The sequence below is a fragment of the Schistosoma haematobium genome, chromosome ZW (genome assembly GCF_000699445.3).
Source record: "Schistosoma haematobium chromosome ZW, whole genome shotgun sequence".
Lineage (NCBI taxonomy): Eukaryota > Metazoa > Platyhelminthes > Trematoda > Strigeidida > Schistosomatidae > Schistosoma > Schistosoma haematobium.
Window position 1 is genome coordinate 80,532,997 of NC_067195.1, and position 24,874 is coordinate 80,557,870.

General features: G+C 33.9%; 1 protein-coding gene across 2 annotated transcripts; it reads left to right on the plus strand.

The window, feature by feature from the left end:
* Positions 1–587: 587 nt before the first annotated feature.
* On the plus strand, positions 588–24,123 carry MS3_00004506 (uncharacterized protein; the record flags this gene model as incomplete). 2 transcript variants are annotated; one of them, XM_051212428.1, is made up of 2 exons in its annotated part: positions 588–629; positions 20,747–24,123. In XM_051212428.1, coding segments are annotated over 2 exons (561 nt in total), but the record flags the coding sequence as incomplete, so codon positions are not given. The 2 variants fall into 2 exon arrangements, with proteins under 2 accessions (XP_051072614.1, XP_012792160.2); XM_012936706.3 differs by lacking the exon at positions 588–629 and adding an exon at positions 921–1,571.
* Positions 24,124–24,874: the final 751 nt, after the last annotated feature.

The following is a 24,874-nucleotide window of genomic DNA, read 5'->3' on the forward strand; positions in this document are numbered from 1 at the left end:
TCTGGAAGCACTGCATGGCCTTTCCTTAAACATTAACATCGTTGAATGCTGGCGGGCTTAGTGGTATAGAGGCTAAGGAATCGCCCGCAAGACCGAAGGTCCTTGGCTCAAGTCCCGAGTGCGAGATCATGTATGCACACTGTTAAGGAGTCCTATACTAGGACAAAACGGTTATCCAGTGTTTCCAGATTTTCCATAGTGATCTACCTTTAATCAACTTATAAATTCAACTAGTAAAAATTACTACAATATCCATAAATTCCTATTCTGATAAGTTTCATTTATTTATTCCTTGAATTTCTGTTTTTCTCCTCTCTCTCTCTCTCTCTCTCCCCTCTTAACTTTTGAGTTATTTTTTTTAAATGCCTGTCTAGTTAGCAATTCGTAGATAGTCAGATATTTAAATTGTTAGATCAATAATTTCTCAAAATAATCCAATCGACATGATTTCCCAAGGTCATTCCATTCAAATACTCAATCAACTCATCAAGTGAGTTTTAAGACCAATCCTACTCAAGTTATTTTAAATATAATTCACAATTATATAAATAAATATATATATATATATAAATGGATCATAAATAAAGAATGAACGGATTATTACGGTGGAAATTCTGATCTTCATAAATGTAAATCATTTCGGTGTTTGTTTTTGTTATTCTAATTATTATTATTATTATTATATTATACCCTTGAAATAAAAAAAAACGATACGTATGACGTAATCACTGTTTATTTTTTTGTTTTTTTCCCGTAGTTACTATGATCATAAATAAATTGTTTTTCAAAAAAAAAACAACCTAAAAACAAGAATTATCAACGTTTCTTTTTTTTCCTCTTTTTCTTTTGCTCTTTTTTTCTTTTTTTTGTTGTTATTGCATTTACATCTAAATAAGAATGAAATTCTATAGAAAATCGTTATGAATGCATCAATTAAACGTGAACATTTAAAACCATTATCACCATCTGCATCATCATCAATTCGCACAGCAACTATTAATAATCATAATCCTAATCATTATAATATTGCTACACGTTTAAAAAGTCGTTTATGTTCAAATTCATGTTTAAAAATTGTTTATTTATCATGTGCTACATTAATATCAGCTAGTTTTATTATTGAATGTATATTATTACATTTAATTATTGTACCATATTTATCTGAATCAATATTTGAAGAAGGTATGTGTAAATATAGTAGTTCACGTAGGGATGATACAAATAAACGTTGTGAAAATAAATGTTCTAAAGAACGTTCTACATTTCCATGTTTACAATTAAAAGTAATATTTACACCAATACATATTATACCATATAAAAAATCCAATCAGGAATTAATCAATAAACGTATAAATTACAAAAATCGTAATAATAATAATAATGATAATATGGATCATATAGATAATTCATTTAGATCTATGATGGATTATACTAATACTATAAATGATCCTAATCTTATACATTCTGATACATCTAATTATACTATATATTATGATTTTGAATCATCAGAATCACGTATAGTTTATTTATATGATTATTTTAGTACATTTACAGCATATAAAACAAGTCGAGTAAGTTGATTGAATATTGATTGATTATTGAATGTTTACTGTATATGTAGACAGTATAGTTATGTTAATAATAATAATAATAATAATAATAATAATAATAATAATAATAATGGTAATAACTATCATTATTAGTATAGGGTTGTGAAAGTTATTGAGTTTTAATTGAGATCATAAACTGATCAATGTTAGATTATCATTAAAAATCTGGAAGTTCAATCGAATCAGTTGTGAATTGGTTACTTCTTGTACATAGTGAAGGATGAACGAACAATATTGTAGATTGGTTGAAGTTAAATGTTAACAGTGTTGGATTCTGGCTTACCGGCACTAGAAGTTAAGTATTTTTGCAAGATCCAATGTCCTTGGTTAGAATTCTATGTTCGGGATTATGAATGAGCATTGTTAAGAAGTCCCATACTAAGATGAAATGGTGGTTCAGTGTTTACAGATTTTCAATAGTGATCTAATATTGATCAGTTTATAATCTCGATTATTATTTTTATTATTATTTCCATTATATGAATTTATTATTCGTTATAATTTACAGGCTACTATGATAAGAGATTACAATCTGAAGTTAGAGGTCAACTCAAATTGAATTTTACTTAAAACTTTCAGTTATTTAACTAAGATCATTTCGACGTCAGGAAAGTATTTGTCATAAGTGTTTTAGTCAAGATTGAACATTGAAGATGAAACTATATAAAAAAACAGCCTTCACTACTGCTACAACTTATCCATTATTTGATATTTTTAAATTCATTGAGAACAGTTAATGCTGTAAAGAAAAACCAATAAAAAATATCAGTATGGGGGTTGTGGAGATTATTAGGTTTTTGATTGATATCATGAACCAATTGATGTCTAACATCAACCAATCCACGAAATTGCGCTAACACCACTGGACGCCGGCTCAATTGTCCAATAGGTTAAGCGTTCGCGCGCGAGACTCAAGGCCCTGGGTTTGAATCCCGCGATCGGGATCGTGGATGCGCACTGCTAAGGAATCCCACAATAGGAAGGAACAGTTGTCCAATGCTACCAGGTTTTCAGCGGTGGTCTAACATCAATCGGTTTATGATCCCAATCAAATAATAATAATAATTGAATATAATAAGTTTCACAATATTTGGTCGCCGAGTTAATGTGAGATATTAAAGAGGAAGAATGTTGTATTTGTAAATTCTCAGCGAATGAATTTGAAGTAAATTCAACGTTTCGCCTGGCAATCTAGTCCAAGCTGAGATTTTACAAATACATTCTTCCTCTTTAACCCTATGAAATGTTTGTTTTCTTTTAAAAGTTATATTATGTAAGATAATGATCTTTTTTTAAGTGTATAATCAAACTTCAATATTTAGTATCTTAAAACAGTTTTCCATTTATTCATCAATTCACCAATGTAACGTATAAGAACATAATTTTTAATATGAATTTTATTTTAGTTGTCTAAAGATATGTACATGTCTGATGTGAACTCATCACTATAGTGCATTATAACTAGTCAGATGAAAAAAACCCACCAAAAAACAAATAAAGTGTGAGTTATAGCTTAGAGTGGTATCTTAAGTGAAAGTGATGTTCTTATTTGCAGAACATACTGATAAGTCTTGTCGATCGAACGCTATATTCGTTTTCCTAAGCTATTCTGGTAACCCGCAGACTAGAACTACACAGCGACTTGAACACCAGAGAGAAGACGCAAATATGAGAGAAAATACTTTATCCCAAGGTTCATTCTTGTACAGAAAAACATGGGTATTTATAGATGTTAACGTTTGTTAAATCAACATCATAATTCAGCCAATCCGTTAGCGATATATTATGCTACTGACCAATAGTAGCACGCCACGTTGGAATTCTAGAATGCTCCATCGTGTTGTGACTGGCTAGGACTCTTTGGCTCCTTTTAGGCTTCTGGAGGCTCCGTTACAGTTCTCCGAAAGCCGACTCAACACATACTCACTAAATGAACTAAAAAAATGCCACATTAATCATTGAGAACCAGATGCTCTATAAATTTTCAGATACATATCTTATTCCATCATGTGTATAAATAATTTACTATCTAAGTAGGTCATGTTGTTCATCAACTGTAAAACTATATTGTAAACGTATAAAGTATCATCATTTACTTAACAGTCAGATGTTTGGAATATTTATTCAGATATTCTTAATTATCAAAAATTCACTCATCATATGTTATTTAACTCAGAGAGTCACATCATATAATCTGGTACGTAATGTAGATTGGTTCAAGTTGCCATACCTCATTAGCACACCAAGATGAAATTATTAGTTCAAATCTCAGAATAGTAAAGGTAGTAACATTTTTAGCAGTAATATGAAAAATTAGGCATTTGAGATACAGTCTAATGACTATAATATAAGTATTGTATCACTCCAAGACTGGGATGTTCTATATGAGTTTTGGATGAGCGCTAGGCCAAACACAAGTTTCCTTGAATTTTAACAACTCATTCCACCAATCAGTTACATTAAATCAGAGTGAAATTCAGCACGATTTAAGTTGTCACACCTTAAATCACTATGATATATAATAAAATGAATAAGATGAGAGACGTAAAAGTGGAAATAATATCAAACATAATGAGAAGCTATGGTCAAACACTTAGTGTGATCAACTTCAATTCATATCACTCAATTTCTCATTTCTATTGATCACATTTATATCGATTATCTTAACCTAGATTCATTCAAATATTGATGAAGCTCAAAACAACAGTTAATGACTATATGAATCGATGTCACATCATAATTCTTGGTGTAAACTATTATCTAGATGAACTATTTTCTATAAATTACTTAATTAATTTTCTTCCTTCTTAAACATTTATACTTTTCTTGTTATTATCAAATATCATCGGAATAGACTGTTCGATTAGCACGTATAGAGCTTTTGATTGACCTTAGCTGTTGTCCCTTACATAACCGAATAAGATGATTTTTGAAAATTTCATAATGGACTTGACTAATTACGAACTCACCCCAACTAACTTCATATTTTCGGTTCTATTGATTGGTTAGTTTGTAAAATAGGTCAAATACCTTAATTATTACAGATTGTTACATAACCTATATTGTCTTTCAATTCTCTTCATTTCCTATCAAGAATATACAATTTTATTCCATTATTTCTAAAGAAAGATTATCATCTATTCATATTAGTTTCAAATAATCAATACTATTTTTAGGTTAATATAGTCGGGAGAGAGAGAGAGAGAGAGTGACATAGCAACATTCTCCTGTCCTATACTTAAGAATTTTTTTAATATTGAAACTCTAAAGATCCCATTATTCATTGAAATGAACACTAATTAATCCAAGTATTCTGTATATAATTATAATTGAATTTAGATTATTATACGAAAACATTAAATTCAATGTTCAATGAAAACAAAACAAAACAAAATCCATATTGACATAATTAAGATTTGACCTTGAATGAAAACAAATTTGTGACCTTCCTTTTTGTTTCTTTTTCTTCAAAAGAACTTCACTTAATTCCGAATTAAATCCATTTGATTTTGTTGATTTAAGTTAAGCTTTTCCTGATAGTATCAAGTCATGAAATTATTAACTAATTGAATATAATAAACCTAACAATATTCTTCTTTATTGAAATTAAAACTAAACACACATACAAGTAAACAGTTTTATTTTCAATTACATTCTTATCCGTGATAATAGAGCAGATTTGTAGTTTAGGCTGGATGATTTCAATGGAACTTTGTTCTCTCAGCTGGATGATTCTTATCCTTTCATTATATACCATTACTTATAAGCATATATAAGAAGTTTTGTCTAAATTTGATTGAATAGTTTCACAATATTTGGGCGCCGAGTTAATGTAAAACATTATAGACGAAGAATGTATTTATAAAATCTCAGCGAATGAATTTTGAAGTAAACTCAACGTTTCGCCTGGCAATTCGGTTCAAGCCTTTTCAAGGAAATGTAATCAAACATCAAAATTATCGAATATAAGTAGGTACATGTGTTGTGAGTTCATGCCGGCTTTTTAACACTGATTTATCCACCAATCAAAATACGACTTATACAATCTTAGCATTGTGCCAAACCAATGACGTCCGACCGGTATCAACAGCCTAGCGTATTTATTGATCCTATGTCCGCCTAGCGTAGAGCCCATCACATACCTAGGAAGCATCGTCGATGGACAAGGAGGTTCAGATACAGACGTAAAGGCGAGGATTGGCAAAACAAGGGTCGCACTCCTACAATTGAAGAACATATGGAACTCAAAACAACTTTCAACCAATATCAAAGTGAGAATCTTCAGTACCAACGTCAAGGCAGTTCTACTGTATGGAGCTGAAACGTTGAGAACTACTACAACCATCAACAAAAAGGTGAAAGTATTTATAAATAGCTGTCTTCGCAAGATATTCAACATCCATTGACTGGATACCATCAGCAACAGCCTTCTCTGAGAGAGAACAAACCAGCTTCCAGCTGAAGAAGAAATTAGGAAAAGACGATGGAAATGGATAGGACATACATTACGCAAATCATCAAACTGCATCGCGAGACAAGCCCTAACTTGGAATCCTGAAGGGAAGCGGAAGAGTGGAAGGCCAAAAAACACATTACGTCGGGAAGTAGAAGCAGATATGAAAAGGATGAATAACAACTGGAAGGAGCTGTAAAGGATTGCCCAGGACAGTGTTGAATGGAGACTGCTAGTGAGCGGCCTATGTTCCTTCACGAGGAGTAACAGGCGTAAGTAAGTAAGTAAGTAATGTCCGCCTAGCCCGTCCACTTGAGTCTAGAACACCAACACCAGCTTCCAACATGCGAATCCAATCGAATCATTTATTTCAGACATACTGGGTTTATATATCAATCAAACAGATCGCAACTCACCATAAAATATGAAATAACATTTGTACACAATAAAGCCAAAAAGTGGCTGTGAGAGTGGGAAGCAGTAGTCGATAAACTGAACGTAGCTTAAGAACAGTAAATCGTACAATAATAAATTATCATTTCAATGGTTAAGATCATTAGTCAGTTGGAAAACCTTTTCCGTGGTGATCTAGCTTCAACTGACTAATGATCTTAACCATTGAAATTACTACAATCTCCACAAAACCCGTCTGATATTAATAAATTATAAGTCAAAATAAAGCTTATAGCAAGGGGAATATAGTTATACATAATCTATTTGCCGAATATTTATACCGTGAGAATATATAAATAATAATAGCCCATTAATAAGTCTCAGACGTTACTCGTGATTTAATCTTCATTGGGATATAACAAAATGGTTCTCTGGTTTACTGTATACTGAATAAGTCACTTACGTATACACACAATCTGTTATCTTAACACGTTTCGTTTTACACCACATGTCTCTTACATACTAATGGAAATACCTAACTTAAAGATTGTTAACGTTGATTGGATGACTTATTCAGTATACAGTAAACCGGAGAACCATGTATCTATTTATATTCGATAATTTTGTTGGTTGATTATATTTTCCTTGAAAAAGCTTGAACCAGATTACCAGGCAAAACGTTGAATTTGCTTCAAATTCATTCGCTGAGATTTTACAAATACAACATTCTTCCTCTTTAATATACAACAAATGTATAACATTAATCAACGAGTAAGAAAAGTAAATTAAATTTAAAATGACTGACAATAGTAGAAGTGATAAGAATAATAACATCTAGAATAAATAATTCAATATACAAAGTAGGTCAACACTTGGAATAATCGTCATTATAAATCATATAATAAGAGGTGTATGAATAATCCTATAAGGTTTATGAATGTAATGAAGAAATGAGTAGAGAGAAATAAATAAGTGAAAGGAACTGGGGAATTGGTAAGATTGCCTATTAATTCTTATCAGCTCAATGAACGGATGATGATTTTATAAATTCCTTCTGAACACGGACTAAGATTGTTGATTCAAATGCTTGAACCTACTAGTATTCGTATGACATAAGACTAAAACTTTTTGTGAAATCGTGAAGATTTACAGTTCCACACTAGGAAATGTTTAGTTTCGTCTATCTTATGACTACTGTCAACCTTGTTTGATAAAACAGAGTTACCAACTCACTTTATTTTACGCTTTTCAAAACAAGTAGGGTGGTATTCACAATCGCCTTGACAACAATGAAACTAATATTAATACTATGAGCTTTTACTATGGAATTTCATTCCTTAAAATTAAATATCGAAATGTATGATATTTTCAGAATTAAAATCATGAGTCGATTTAGGCTAGACCCTCATTGGAAACCCGGAAGCACTGAACGGCTGTCTCGTCTTAATATGGGAATGATATAACGGATATTTAAAATACTTTTTCACTCTCACTCGTATAATACAGTAATATAATAATGAGACTAATCACGTTATATCAGAACCAGGATTCACAACCCAAAATAGAGAACCAGATTAACACTAGATAATACTGTATTCAAAACAGTTACAAGAGGTTACACTCAGTGAGTACGGGGTAGAAACTAATGACAGTTAGGGAGATCATATATTTAATATTTCTTAGGCTGTGGCTGATGGACTCGTTTGAGGTAAAGACCGGCGTCAGGCAAGGTTGCTTACTCTCACCCTTTCGCCTGGTGATCGACTGGGTCATGAAGACGTCAACATCTGAGGGGAGGAATGGGATACAAAGGACAGGTAGGATGCAGGTGGAATATCTAGACTGCGCAGATGATCTGGTTCTTCTATCGCACACGCAACAACAAATGCAGGAGGAGACGACGATCGGCAAAGCAAGAGCATCATATTTACAACTGAAGAACATCTGGAACTCAAAATAACTATCTGACAAACAACATCAAGGTCAGGATTTTCAATACAAATGTCAAAACAGTTCTACTGTATGGGGTAGAAACCTAGAGAACTACGAAAGCCATCATCCAGAAGATACAGGTGTTTATTAACAGTTGTCTACACAAAATACTTCAGATCCGTTGGCCGGACACTATTAGCAACAACCTACTGTGGGAGAGAACAAGGTATATCCCAGCGGAGGGAGAAATCAGGAAGAAGCGCTGGAAGTGGATAGGACACACATTGAGGAAAGCACTCAACTGCGTCACAAGACAAGCCCTCATATGGAATCCTCAAGGCCAAGGGAGAAGAGGAAGACCGAAGAACACATAATGCCGGGAAATGGAAATAGACATGAGAAAAATGAACAAGAATTGGATGGAATTAGAAAAGAAGGTCCAGGAGAGAGTGGGTTGGAGAATGTTGTTTGGCGGCCTGTGCTCCAGTAAGAGTAACAGCATAAGTAAGTAATTAAGGCTGTGGCTGATTGTTCACGCCCAACTATCAATCATATTTTACTTCCACAACCATACGTCAGGGACTCAGCAGTGCGCATCCATGACTTGAAGCCCAGAAACTTCAGTCTCTCATACGAACACTTAACCTCTAGTTCACTGAGCCGCCGTCCAACGTTGTTAATGTCTAACTTTAATCAATCCATAATCCTGCGCAACCCTTCATCAATTGTCTGAGGTGAATATCTTTTTCACACCCAACATGGATTGAACTCCATCGGTCATATAGGGAGTTTGTGTAGACTATAGAATTTCCGTTGTCTTACCTCAACCATCAAGAAGCACTGTACGTTTGTTTTATTTTTTTTTAATGTATGATTTCAAATTGCCATTACTCTTGCACGTTAGGGAAAACCATAACAAATGCTGAAATGATTAGTAAAATAGAGTAACGTAGAGTAGTTTGTCGATTATTATCATTTGTAGTACTGATTACTAGTCATACACTGTTAGTAATGAATGATATATTACCGACTAAATAGATATGGTACATTTTGCATTACTTATGTCTAACGGAGGTGAGAAAATCCTAAGGTGTGTATTCGAAAAAGATTTTGACTAAATTACTGGGTGATAGCAGTACAATTATCTTCTCTTAAGTTTCAACTATATTAGAAATACCGCCATCTATGAAGTTTGAACAAGTAACCCTTATGACTTTAATATACAATTCAGCATGTATACTCCAAACAACATTTTCTCCTAGCATTCAGTAAGTAACCTAGACGAATATGCATTGATGAATACTATCGCATTATAACGCACTATAATAAGATAAAACTTTTGAAATGAATAATACAGTAGTAGAAATAAGATTTTTATTGAAGGTAATGAAAAAGACTTGTTATAAAAAATATTTCAAGAGAGATGAGTTTGCGGAATAAAAAGTACGAAACGAACTTGGGATTCAAGTGAAAACAAAGAGCGGATGAATCTGCTTCATCATTATTGATTAACATAACTCCCCCTAACTTTTCTAGAGGTCCCTTATAGTTAACTTATCATAATTGCATTTTCCGCTAATAACGGATCTTTAAAACAGCGTACGATTTATGAGAACTCGTCCAACGTGTAAGGGTCTCAATCATGGAGTTATTACTATTGTTACAAACGACATCCCCCTCATACTTTTCATAACGAAATGTATATTTCCAAGGAAATGAACAAGTGATCAATGTTAGATCATTATGAATATCCTGGAAGAACTGGATGGCCGTTTCGTTCTAGTATAAGAGATGATTGAGCGACATCGTGGGTTGGTTAAAGTTAGACATTAACACCATTGGATCCCGTGTTAGTGGTCCAGAGGTCAAGCGTTTGCACGAAACCGAAGGTCCTGGGTTCGAGTCCTACGTGCGGGATCGTGGATGCCTACTGCTAAGGAGTCCCATACTGGGACGAAACGGTCTTCAAATGCTTACAGGTCCTCAATGGTGGTCTAACACTGATCGGTTCATGATTTCAATCTCCACAACTCCAATCAGAAAATGTATGATTAACAATACTTTTTATCATTTTTAATGGGATGATCACATGTAAATGTATCAATCCATTGAGCTGAAACCAATTGCTCAAACAGTATACACAAGGATGTTTCTACGTTGATATATCTCATTATTTCATTCTTCCTACTTGCCTACTAACAAAATATTTAGTAGCACAAAGTGATGAAAACAATTTGTTCAGGTCAAATTATTCCTGTCCTGCAACTGTGTACCATTTATTTCACAGATTGAAATCATGAGTCAGTTGAAGCTAGACCACCATGGAAAACCTGGAAGCACTGGTCTAGCTTCAATTGACTCATGATTTCAATCTGTGAAATTTCTAAAATCTCCACAAACCCCTTCTGATAATACCATTTATTTAACAAAACATCTGTCGATTAAATCTCGATACTTGTGAAAACAGAGCTCAATTAATGAAAATAAGCATGATACAAAAAATATGACAGCTGGAAGATATTTGTCTAAATAATTACGAAACTATCTGTGTACTAAAGTTATCAAGAACATAACGTAAATAGAATATGAAAGGTGTCACTTCGTCTCTGCAGTAGTTGCCATTCGAATTTTGATCTGAAAATACAAACGCTATATCCCAAGCGTTTTATTTACACTTAGTCTATCTGTTAATGTCAACTGATATCATTCATCTTATCTATTTCATTTTTTGAGGAAAATACACCTATTATTCTTAATTATTATAACTTCCCCTCTCCAATCTGGTCAATCCAACAAGGAAACAGGAATCAGATAAAATATTAAGTGCATAGATATGCACAAAATCACACATGTATAAAGGTAGAATTACAAAGACATGAATAATGGAGGTATATATGCTGAAAATCACCGTCTCCTTTGGAAAATAGAGTTATTAAAAAAAAATTAAAAATGACTCGATAGTCACATGTTGCCTGAGTTATTCTAGTTTCTCCAAAAGCTAGGATGTATCGCGTATTTAGAATAAAGTACAGAATTTATGACTTAGAATTTGGGGGTACTAACTTACGCCCGTTACCCCTCATGGAGGAGCATAGACCGATCATCAGAATTCCCTATTGAATTCTGTTTTGGGCAATCCTTTCTAGCTCTTCCTAGTTTCTATTCATCCTTTGGATGTCTCCTTCCGATTCCCGGCACATTGTATTCTTTAGTCTTTCTCATTTCCGTTTCTCTTCACGATACCAAGTTAGAGCTTGTCTCGTGATGCAGTTTGATGATATCCATAATGTGTAACCTGTCCACCTTCACTGTCTTTTCCTAATTCCTTTTTCATCTGGAAGTTGGTTTGTTCTCTCCTACAATAGGCTGTTGTTGATGGTATCCGGTCAATGGACATTGAGTGTCTTGTGTAGCCATTTGTTTATCAATACTTTCACCTTTTTGTTGATGGTTGTAGTAGTTCTCAACGTTTCTGCTCCGTACAGTAGAACTGTGTTGATGTGTGTATTGAAGATTGTGAGTTTGATATTGGTTGACAGACAGTTGTTTTGAGTTCCATATGTTCTTCAGTTTTAGGAATGTTACCCTTGGCTTGCCAATCGTTTGCTTTACGTCTGCATCCGATCCTCCTTGTCCACCGATGATGCAGCTGACCAGATACATGAACGTTTCCAACTATTCCAGAGTTTCTCGATCAATTGTGATTGGGTTGGTGTTCTCTGTGCTGTATTTGTGGATCTTGGTTTTACCCTTGTGCATGTTGAGACCTATTGATGCAGAAGCTTTGCTTTGTTTGAAGCTACCACGAGTTCACTTAATCTGCGAACGAGAACAAAGACTCAGTGACCAAAGACCAGCAAGCTGGCTATTGATGCGTCCCAGCCCCGCTAACTAGAGGGAGAAGTTCAAGCTTGGAATGGGGAAGTATATTCTACAAACAGCCAGAAACGAGCGATCACACAGTGATCCATAAACAAAATTCAAACGTATATATATCAATTATATGTATATAATCGATATTACCATGGAAGTGTTTTTAAACATTTAATCGATGATTTAGTCAATCGACTGCCGTAGAAATATTTAACATTTAATCGATAAGAATAGTTTAGTTAATTAACAATTATACGGTAAAATACACGTATAGTATTGGTCCACAAATGGATCCCGAAATTACCACTCATTATTCTTATCGGGGCATAACAGGCTTCTGCTACACTGCCTGTCTTTACTTGCACTTTTCGCTGTGTGTATGATAAAAGGGCTTAGTTATTTTCGAAATCCAAACTGTCCAACTGTGTCCAAGCTGTCCATTGTATTCCGTGCTTCCCTTCTGATGTGGAGGTCTTCATAATCCAGTTAACCATCAGAAAGAAGAAGAAAGGCGAGAGCACAAAGCTTTGTCTGAATCCGGTCAGTTGTCAGCTATCCTCCATGCACCACCTTTCAGTCCATTCCGTCGTATGAATTTCTTATGATGTTGACGATCTTTTCGGCTACTCAGTCCATAGCTTCGAGGAGGATTCCTCAATATTTTATCCACACTATCAAATGCTTTCTCATAATCAAGGAAGTTGATGTATAGTGACGAGTTTCATTCGATTGATTGCTCAGGCCCGGATAAAGAAGGAGGTTTGAGCATGCGATTAGCAACCCCTTCTCTTAAAAAACCGCCTTGATAAAAAAAGTTCACCAGCAAAAGTCCATACAATGGACAGCTCAGAATCAATTAGACGATTTGGACTTCGCAGATGACCTAGCCCTCCTATCGCATACACACGAACAGATGCAGATAAAGACAGCCAGTGTAGCAGCAGTCTCTGTATTAGTAGGCCTCAGCATACACAAAGGGAAAACCAAGGTCCTCAAATTCAAAGCGGAGAACAGCAATCCAATCACTCTTGATGGCGAAACTCTGGAAGATGTAGAATCCTTCACATACCTGGGAAACATCATCGATGAACAAGGAGGATCCGATGCAGACGTAAAGGCGAGGATTGGCAAAACAAGGGTCGCACTCCTACAATTGAAGAACATATGGAACTCAAAACAACTTTCAACCAATATCAAAGTGAGAATCTTCAGTACCAACGTCAAGGCAGTTCTACTGTATGGAGCTGAAACGTTGAGAACTACTACAACCATCAACAAAAAGGTGAAAGTATTTATAAATAGCTGTCTTCGCAAGATATTCAACATCCATTGACTGGATACCATCAGCAACAGCCTTCTCTGAGAGAGAACAAACCAGCTTCCAGCTGAAGAAGAAATTAGGAAAAGACGATGGAAATGGATAGGACATACATTACGCAAATCATCAAACTGCATCGCGAGACAAGCCCTAACTTGGAATCCTGAAGGGAAGCGGAAGAGTGGAAGGCCAAAAAACACATTACGTCGGGAAGTAGAAGCAGATATGAAAAGGATGAATAACAACTGGAAGGAGCTGTAAAGGATTGCCCAGGACAGTGTTGAATGGAGACTGCTAGTGAGCGGCCTATGTTCCTTCACGAGGAGTAACAGGCGTAAGTAAGTAAGTAAATAAATAAGTAAAAGTCACCGGAATCTTTGGTTAGTTACAATAAACTAACTGCAAAATATAGTTCAAATCTTAAACACTAATAAGGATTAGAATTAGTATTAGGAATTTCGGTGCATATAAAGTGGTCCTGAATCGTAATCCTGTCCACCTTTCCCAACCTTAAAGTCCAACGATTTAAAACCTATGACTATCTTGGGAAAGTCGATCATTAGTTCTGAAGAAATAGATGTTTCGTTAGTCCTTTAATTTCGTTACATTTTCATTTACTCATCCATATTAATTAATTTCTGATTGATTAAAACAAATCAAGATCCTATAGTTGTTCATCAGTATGCTTTATGTTTACCCCAATACCAAACTAGTTGGATATTTCGTTATGGATAAATATTAATGTAACTCAGCAAATTCGTTACAATCGTTTTCGTTATCACAGTTTAATAGTTTAATATTATAAATTGTGTTTGCACATGAATTATGAAATTGACTAATTCATGTCACAAATGCTACTCAGTTTCAATAATCCAAAATTTGACTATTGCTTTACTTCAAATAAAATATACAAATGACTGTATTCGAACACTACCCCGATCTATTTCTAATCTATAGTAAACAATGTGTGCTCTGTGCATTATTCCATCTGTCCAGCCCTATCTGTATTTTTTCTCTGTTAAAACACTATTAATACGACAGTTCCTGATAGGATGATAGTCGATGAAAGGTAGTCATACAATACAGTCATTTTGTGTACATATGTGTTCAAGAGAACAGAATACTTTTTACATAATAAGTTTAACAGACTAATTGCGTGGCTTACAGAGAGAAAATTGACAAGGGATATTCAAATGTCAGAATTATACATAGTAGTGTTCGGCTAGATCATTTATTGTTGAGCTAGTCAAGGATAGATCCTGTAAAGACCAAATCGCAACTCTACGGATCATTGTGGAACAATCAATTGAATGGAATTCATCACTCTACATCAACTTCATTGACTACGAAAAGGCATTTGATAGAGTGGACAGAACAACACTATGGAAGCTCCTTCGATACTACGGCGTGCCTCAGAAGATAGTCAATATCATACAGAATTGCTATGATGGATTACACTGTAAAATTGTGCATGGAGGACAATTGACAGACTCGTTCGAGGTAAAGACCGGTGCCAGACAAGGTTGACTACTCTCACCCTTTCTCTTTCTCCTGGTGATCGACTGGATCATGAAGACGTCAACATCTGAAGGGAAGCACAGTATACAATGGACATCTAGGATACAGTTAGACGATATAGACTTCGCAGATGATCTGGCCCTCCTATCGCAATCGCAATAACAAATGCAGGAGAAGATGACCAGTGTAGTAGCAGCCTCAGCAGCAGTAGGTCTCAATATACACAAACGGAAAAGCAAGATTCTCCGATACAACACAACATTCATCAATCCAGTCACAATTGACGGAGAAAATTTGAAAGATGTGAAAACCTTTACATATCTGGGCAGCGTCATTTATGAACAGGGTGGATCTGATGCAGATATGAAGGTGCGGGTCGGCAAATCAAGAGCATCATATTTACAACTGAAGAACATCTGGAACTCAAAATAACTATCTGACAAACAACATCAAGGTCAGGATTTTCAATACAAATGTCAAAACAGTTCTACTGTATGGGGTAGAAACCTAGAGAACTACGAAAGCCATCATCCAGAAGATACAGGTGTTTATTAACAGTTGTCTACACAAAATACTTCAGATCCGTTGGCCGGACACTATTAGCAACAACCTACTGTGGGAGAGAACAAGGTATATCCCAGCGGAGGGAGAAATCAGGAAGAAGCGCTGGAAGTGGATAGGACACACATTGAGGAAAGCACTCAACTGCGTCACAAGACAAGCCCTCATATGGAATCCTCAAGGCCAAGGGAGAAGAGGAAGACCGAAGAACACATAATGCCGGGAAATGGAAATAGACATGAGAAAAATGAACAAGAATTGGATGGAATTAGAAAAGAAGGTCCAGGAGAGAGTGGGTTGGAGAATGCTGGTCGTCGGCCTATGCTCCATTAGGAGTAACAGGCGTAAGTAAGTAAGTAGTCAAGTGTATTAAGTTAAGACATCCTAAGTTTTATCTAGATCAAATAAATTGCCAGTTGTATATTCACTGACTAAAGAAGACAATATGACTTGTACATGTAATAAGTATAATACACTGTTTAAAAGATATTTGGTACTCAAGGTACTTGAAGTACTAATGAAATAGAATTTCTGAAAAATAAAACACAAGACTGTTAAATGAACATGGTTGTTTCACATAATTTTCCCTATATGTAGACTAAAATTCGTTGCACAATAAAAATATGAATTCATTCATTGTGGATAGCAGTGGAATCTACTATGAGAATCTTATCCCAATTGTGACTTACCAGCTAGATGTTTGTACATCCCAGGGTTGGTGTTTATATCAGGACTCAGACACAGTATATTTTACCTCAAAAGATCAAAAAGTTATCCACTGAGATACTGAGTCTAGACTGTCACTATTGTGTATATTGTTTAGGTTTTCAATGATCCCGTCGATATCCGATCCTATAAAAATTGTGACAAAATGGCTATATCGAGACAATCTACATAGGGTTCACATATAACATCAACGACTAATCAGAATTCAGTGAAGAATATAAACAACGAGATAGTTCAGAACGTGTCTAAATTTTCATACGGTTATCTAATTATAAGTGAAACATATACTTTCAGAATAGGGATTTGTGTAGATTGTAGTAATTATGATAGTCGAATTCATGAGTCGATCCAAACTAGATTACAATTGAAAACCTGGAATCACTGGATGGCTGTTATGTCTTAATATGGAAATCCTCACCTGTACACATCTACGATCTCGCACGCGGGACTCGAACACAGGGCTTTCGATCTCGCGCACGAGCGTCTAACCTCTAGACCATTGAGCCGGCATCCAATGGTGTTAATGTCTAACTTCGATCGAGTCATCAACTCTTCATCGATTGTTTGCAATGGTGGTCTAGTTTAGATCGAATCATGAATTCAACTGTTAAAATATATAAATATTCCAGAAGGAAACACCGAGAAGAATGTAGGAACAGAATCTTTAGAAGTAGAAAAGTAATGTCATCAGTTATATGATTGAAGATAATATTTGTCTTTTTTCTTAACTAATAATACTATTGTTATTAGGTTGTAAGCAGTTGAGATGAATCCATAAAACAAATAAATTCATACTTTCATTAAGCTATTATAATCGATTAAGCACACACATCAACTCTATAATACAACTTACACAATGTTCATCAATTTCGATCAATAAGCTTACATCACAAACATATACCATCCTTATCAACTGTATCAAATCAACAAAACAGCAAGCAAAGAAAGAAAGTTTTTATTGAACAGGAAACACACTTTTCACATAAATAAAACAACACATTGAAAACTATAAACAAATATGGATAGTAGATAGCAATGGAATCCAGGACGCGAGTTTCATTCTATTTTGGACTCATCAATTGGATATACCTGTATCCTAGATTTGATATTTACTCCAGGACTTGAACTTAATACCACTCGCTCCAAACACTATCTTATTATCCACTTAGCTACTAAGTCTCAGGGTGAACATCAACCACTGAAATATTTATTTCTTGTCTAATCATTTTCATATATAACTAATAGAAATCAATAAAAATTCTAGAAAACTATCTTAGTGAACTATTTCTTATTTCATTCATAAAATATACTACTAATCATTAGCAATAAAGTATTATTCATAAAAATTTATCAATGATTGTTCTAGTTGTTTTGTTGTTGTTTGTTTGTTTGGTTGGTTGGTTGGTTGGTTGGTTGGTTACAAAATGCAAAACAAATATGCTAACAATCTATATATATATAAATTGTATATATATACTTTTTTTCTCTTAGAAACCAATCGATACAATCAATAGTTTCAAATCATTTAAATGTATCATTATTATTATTATTATTATTATTATTATTATTATTATTATTATTATTATTATTATTAATACAAGAAGAAGTCATTTGAATCAATAAATCAATTTATATTGGTTGATTGATTATTTTGTTTTTTTTATAAATGAATCAATGTGTACATTGATACATAATATTTTGAAAAATAAAAAAAAAATTTTTTTTGTTTTTAAATCAAAATATCCAGCAACAAAAAATTTGTTTGAATGAATTCACTGAGACTATTTATACATTTTTCAATGTTCAATATATATGTGAAGCAGTTTTTGATCAATTTTGTTTGTTTGTTTGTTTGGTTAGTTTATTTAAGAAATCAGTTTTGTCAATAAGTAATTTACATGCAAGACTGATAAGTTTTGAGTTTGAATCTTGTGAGGTGAGGTTCTGGATGAGCACTGTTGAAGAGTTTTATGTGATAGGACGAAATGATAGTGCAGTACTTCTAGGGTTTCCATAGTAGTTTAGCTTCAATTGACTCATGATCTCAATTATTGAAATTATCAATAATATTCAGAAAAAAATCCCTTTTGAAACATAATTTCCATTGAGAATTTCATTCAAAGTTTTAAATTCTATTTTATTTACTTTTTAACGTCTGGAAAGTTGAGATGTACCATGAATACGTGTTTACAGATAACATGTATAGATAACTTGGAATAAATAAAATAAAAAATCTTCAATGAAAATCATGCTCTTATATTCAACATTGGTAAACTAAAGGTGTTGTATCCCGATAAGAATAATGAATGGTAATTTTTGAGATCCATTTATGGACCAATATTATGAGTATATTTTTATCGTATAATCGTTATGTAACTGTTCATATTCATGCCCCTCTTATTATGAGCTTTATTTTGACTCATAAGCTATTATTATACGATTTGGCATTCATGAATTATTCACTGTCTGTTAATCGCTACCTCCCTCAGTCACAGCCACATCTGGCTAATTCTTGTACAAATGTTGTTTCATATTTTATTGGTACGTTGTGGTCGGTTTGTTTGGTATGTAAACTCAGTATGCTTGAAATATAATGATTCATATTGCAGAGGCTAAGACTTGTGTTCTGGACTCAACTGACTGGGCTAGACAGGGAAGCAGAGCCAATCGGGACTCTAGATCGTTCTTACGTGTTTTACGCGTCTTTAGTCCGATCGATAATTCGCTGCCGTCTAATCTGCAGTCACGGTTATAACAAAAGAAATGGAAAACTATTCGAAATTATCAGATATTGAACAGATATTTTATTAAATATTTCAAAAAGGATCATTGATCTTACTTGATGAATGTATTATAAATTATGCAATCAATAACCGTCACTGTTCCATCATGATCATTAACTTATGTATAGTATACTTATAAGTAGACGTTTTTTCTTTCAAATAAATCCTACTCGATTAACTTCGACTATACATTACACCTATACCCAATTCATTTTCTGTATACACAGTTTTTTCATTATATATAATACAGAAATGTACTAACCATCTAAAGTAGACTATAAAGACAACAAATACTGAGAAAATTTAATTGAGGATCAAAGTTTAAACAAGAAATTAAAAATTGGTATTTTAACTGAATACTATTTATCACATTTTGACTTGTGTGAACTTTCATCCTTTCAGTCTCTTAACTGATTAATAAGATTTACACAAAAAATAATATTCAGTCTTTTAATATATATGTATACAAAATGGTTGTATCATGTAACTGGTATTGTGACGTAGCGTGGTGTCGAGTCGGGGTTGACTATGAGCACCACTACAGGGAAACGCTTACCAAAGAAATCGGAAGGCGAAGGTTGAACGTAACCAGATTTATTCGTTGGCGATCTCGTGGTATCGAAAGGATACCGAGATCGTACCAAAAGGGTACAAGTGGAATCAGCGGGCAAGAGTACGAACGTACGAGGTCACAATCCGCGGAAAAGTAATGGAGAGTAATGGGGGAGGAATATGGCTGTCTTTAGCACAGTTAAACAAACGAGCACAGTAAAACAATCACTGGTACAATTGGTTATAATAATTGTTTCAATTAAATCAATCGCATTCTCTTGGTAAAGGTAGGTCACTACAGTGAGCATCAGCGAAATTGCAATTGTAATAACCATTTCAATGGATTTATTTTATTAAGAGAATGAATGAGAATAAAGAATAAACACAATATGAAACGACATGAAATACATGATTTAATAAAAGATTAAATATGACCACAATCGCCTCAGTTAGATCAATTCTGTGTGATGTCATCCAATCATCGATCACCATCACCTTTTGAAAACTGAGTAGCACTGGAAAGCTATTTCGACTGTGTATGGAAATCCTCACCAGTGCGTATTCACGATTTCACGGGGGACCGAATTTCGGACTTTCAGCAAGTCTCTGACTTTTAAACCATTGAGTCGATATCGAATGGTTTACAAATCTAACTTCAACCGATTTGTGATATTCTACTACTAAATCCAGATGTCACCGATGAGTAATTGCCTCACATTCAACATGTGTGAACTAGACAGCTTTTGGTTTATCACTAGAACATCAGGAATCATCTTCAAAAATCAGACACTAGCAGAGTTTGTGGAGATTCTTGAATTGTATAATTTACTTTCCAATAATTGAGAAACAAGAGTCGTCGTCTAGGTTGAATTCATCATAAAAACTGTGAAATTCAATAGTTTTCATTAATCCTCTTTACAGTAGTATATTGATTTAGTTATTTAGGGGTCATGTCTTATTTTTAAACCTCTCTGCATATTTTACATTACATAATCTCATATTATTTCCCCTTTTTTACATTTGTTAGTGCGCAACAAGTCCATGTCATCGACGTGAAGAAGATAATAAACTAGCTGTGGAAGAATTCAAACGTGATTTAAGTCGACGTAATATATTTCGATGTTACGCTACACCAACACCATCCCATACAACATTAATTACAACAACAACACTAACAAATAATCCACAATTTTCGAATAATATTTTAACTAATGATCAACAATCTTTCACTAATACCATTTCGTCCTCCTCATCACCATCATTATCTGTTCCTTCGATTTCTCAATCTTCTACAACATTGAATCATTCTATGCTAATGTCAATGAATAATAAATCACCACCTAATAGATATCATCTACCTCTTATTCAACAATTAGATTCTAATCATGCTGCAGCTATACTACATCGTTTATATACATCATCAATGTTTATGCATGGTCTTCTATGGCCTGGTGGTATATTTCTAACTGCTTTAATCATTTTATTATTTACATATTTTACTGATTCATGTGAAGCATGGGCTGGAGATAAAACTGTTATTGCTTAAACAGGAAAAATTTATTATTTATTTCCTTTAATGGATTAAATTCAAAGTGAAACAATAATACATAGTGATTCATCTTAAAACTTTTCTAATTTCAATGATTATCATTATTTAATTGATTTGCTATGGATCATCATATTCTATTTAGATTCACTTTTGTTTTTGGTTATTCAAATATTGATATGTATGTGTGTAGATACGTGTGTGTGTGTGTGTAATTTAGATTGTGTATTTATATGTTTGTTGTATGCATAACGTGCAGGTTTGTGTGTGTGTGTGTGTGTGTGTACGTGTATGCACCTGGAAACATGAAGTAATAAATAGAATCTATAAGGGAATTTGTTCATTGTTTATTCTTTCATTTTATTGATGTTAATCCAATCCTCAGTAATCTATAATTAATAAATTCCTTGAAATTTGTATTATTAATTCATGAAATTAAACATGTATTCATCTTAATGTGAATATTTAAAGAGTGTAGAGTGAATAAATTACTTGTTATTTCCAGGAGTAGTTGTAGTGCTCATAGTAATCACATAAATATGTAGTTTCATTCAATTGAAATTTATACTGATGACAACGGATGTATAAATTTTTATGTTAATTAGACATAAGCAACATAAAATTCGTGGAATAAAAAAGGTATAAGCAAATCTTACAGTCGATAAGGAATGAATGTATGATTGTGACTAGTTTTGAGCTGTATAACTCGTTGTCTCCAATCACTGATTACAATAATCACTAGGGCCTCTAAAAGGTAGTTTGTAACCACTAACCAAGATTAATCCAATAGTTAATGGTTTCATGGATTGCTACGACGTCTTGGTTTGACTGCTGTACGTTTTCAGTCACACACTCCTACACTATAAAATATCGTGCGTTGGGCGAGAGGTGATTGTTTAGCACACATTACATAAATCTTAACCACTTGAATTGATGAAGATCTTTTACCTCATCAACCGATTTCTCATCTTTACTTAATGCCATGAGTCTAACCTTATTCGATTATCTCAGCATACTTGAGTAAGGCTTTTAAGGTATCTATGATCAAATATTATTCACTGATGAACATCATTTATTTTTAAAAGTCACATTACACAGTCATAGATCAAAATAGTAGAAATGTTTGTTCAGTATACTTCTCTTTTGGTAGGTGAACAGACATCTTGCCTAAGCCACAGATGACGTTGGTTAGAGTCAACACAGGTTTCGAATCCACGACGGAACATTATCATCGAACACCAACCTACCTGGGAAAATGAGACTTCCAAGATAGGTAAGGTGAACGATGCATCTAACTGATTCACTCCGTATCATAAGTTATAGCGTTTATGTAGAACAATCCTGAAGCAACACTTTACACTTAGGGGAAGTGATACCCATTCGAAAATGTGTTTTCATTGTTATTTAAAGTGATCAAAGAACTCCATAACTAGCCAATCGACTAAATTAACTTATCATTTGGTCTAATTCAAATTTTATCTTCATACACTAAAAATGGGAATTTATCGCTAGATCTAGTACCTTTATATCAATTTTGTACATAATAGATTCACTTTTTCAAACTCTTTCATTTTCGCCATTCCAAATTACAGATCGTTTAATCTGAAAATCTATCTCTCTGTGTCACCTTGTTCGAGGGAATTCACTCTGTATCTGCTCATAATGCAGTAACTGTATATTCAATAGTTCGTTAAATAGTATGAAGTATTTGTGCAACATTTATCGCTAACTAAAATCGATAGCACCATCTGTGAATTGATAAATAGCTGTCTATATAGAATTCATTCCTATATTGATTGGTTGAATCTTCCCATTGATGGTTAGGATTGAAATTGGTCAGTTTCTTAGTGGCTTATGTGCATTCTGTGTGGATTGCCTCGACATCACCTTAGGTCACAAGCGTTATAAGAGATTAATCAACTGCAGTTCTAAACATCAATCGGAAGATTCAAACAAACAATACAAAAACAAGTTAAAACTCCACCCCATTTCACAAGTTAATCGCTATCTGAACTCAGTAACTAAGTAGATAACGCGATGACGTTTGAAGCAAATGGTGTTGGGTTTGAGTCTTAGAGTGAACATCAACTCTGTGATACAGGTACATCTATTTGATGAGTCCTAAATAGGACGAAACATGCGTTCTGGATTCCATTGCTAGCCACTATCAATCTTTGTTTATAATGTCTATGTAATAGTATACTTATTGGTTGTGATGTACATGGTTAAACTGAATTTTATGCAACAGAATTTTATTTAAAACCTATTTTGAATATTTTAATCTCCAAGATAGTAGTAGTAGTAGATAACGGAGGTTTCAGGTTGGAAAAATAGTCTAAAATTGTATTCATTTTAAAGTAATTCTTTAGAGAACTGTCGAATTTAAAGTTTAGATTCAGTGACACTTAATATTGATTTTCAATAAAATCTACTATAAAGTGTTTTCGATACAGCATAAATTTCAGGTGTTTTGTATCAATACTTAGACTGAAGGTATAATTTACATGAGAATGAACATTATTTTGCTTTGTTGTCAAAGGCTGAAAAGCACTTCAGCAAACACACTTTGTTGATGGAGTGATTGATCATTGAATAGTGAGTGACCAATGAATTTAAATAAATCAGTACTACAGGAGATCAGCCACTGGTTGAATAGCTCAGTCATTATGAGAGTGTGTTATGTGATGTGCGTCTAAGTTCCACGAGGAGCATTAATTCCATCAGTATTTGAGGTAAGCCTTGATGATAAGTGACAATTGGTAAGAAACCTGGGTTCAATGCTTACTGCTGAATAGCTCCAATGAATGGAAAACTTATTGAAAATTATGAGAAGGAAACACTTAGTGTACATTGAAGAAGTTCCAGATAACCGCAGTCTAATAGTACTAATCACATTATTCAATATCCCATAAAAAATTACAATGGAGAATTCTCAGAACACGTATTCAATGCTGCGAGAAATTCCCATTCAGTATCTAGTTTATTTGTTGAATTACCAAGTCTATTGGGCTTAATGTATGCATATTTCAATGCAATTGCTTGTTGTTTCTCCAAGAATTATGTCAGGGAAGTAACTATGCAAGCCATCGTGATAGTTTCACTTCAATTCAACAATAATTTACTTCATGATAGGTTGTAAACTTTTACAAGTGCTTTCATTTAAGTCATGAATCGATTTAAGTTAGAACATCATTAACAGCCTGGAAGCACTGAATAGCCTTTTCGCCCTAGTATGTATGCACGCACGGTCCCGCAAACGGGATCGAAGGTCCTGGATTATTTTCCAGTGTGAAAGATTGTGGATTTGCACAGGCGAGGAGTTCCATACTAGGACGAAACGGCCACCCAATGCTTCCAGGTTTTCAATGGTATTCTAACTTAGATCGGTTCATAATTTCAATAAAATCCACCAATCTCCACAACCCCATACTAAAAATTGTATACATTTGTTTTTTTTTCTTAATTACTCTCATCTACGAGTTATTTTTCCTGATATGGTATTTTACTGAACAGCATCTGAAATCCAAATCAATTTGTGAATTATAATAATTTCAATAGTTGAAACCAAGCAAGCACTGGATGGCTGTTTCGTCCTAGTATGGGACTCCT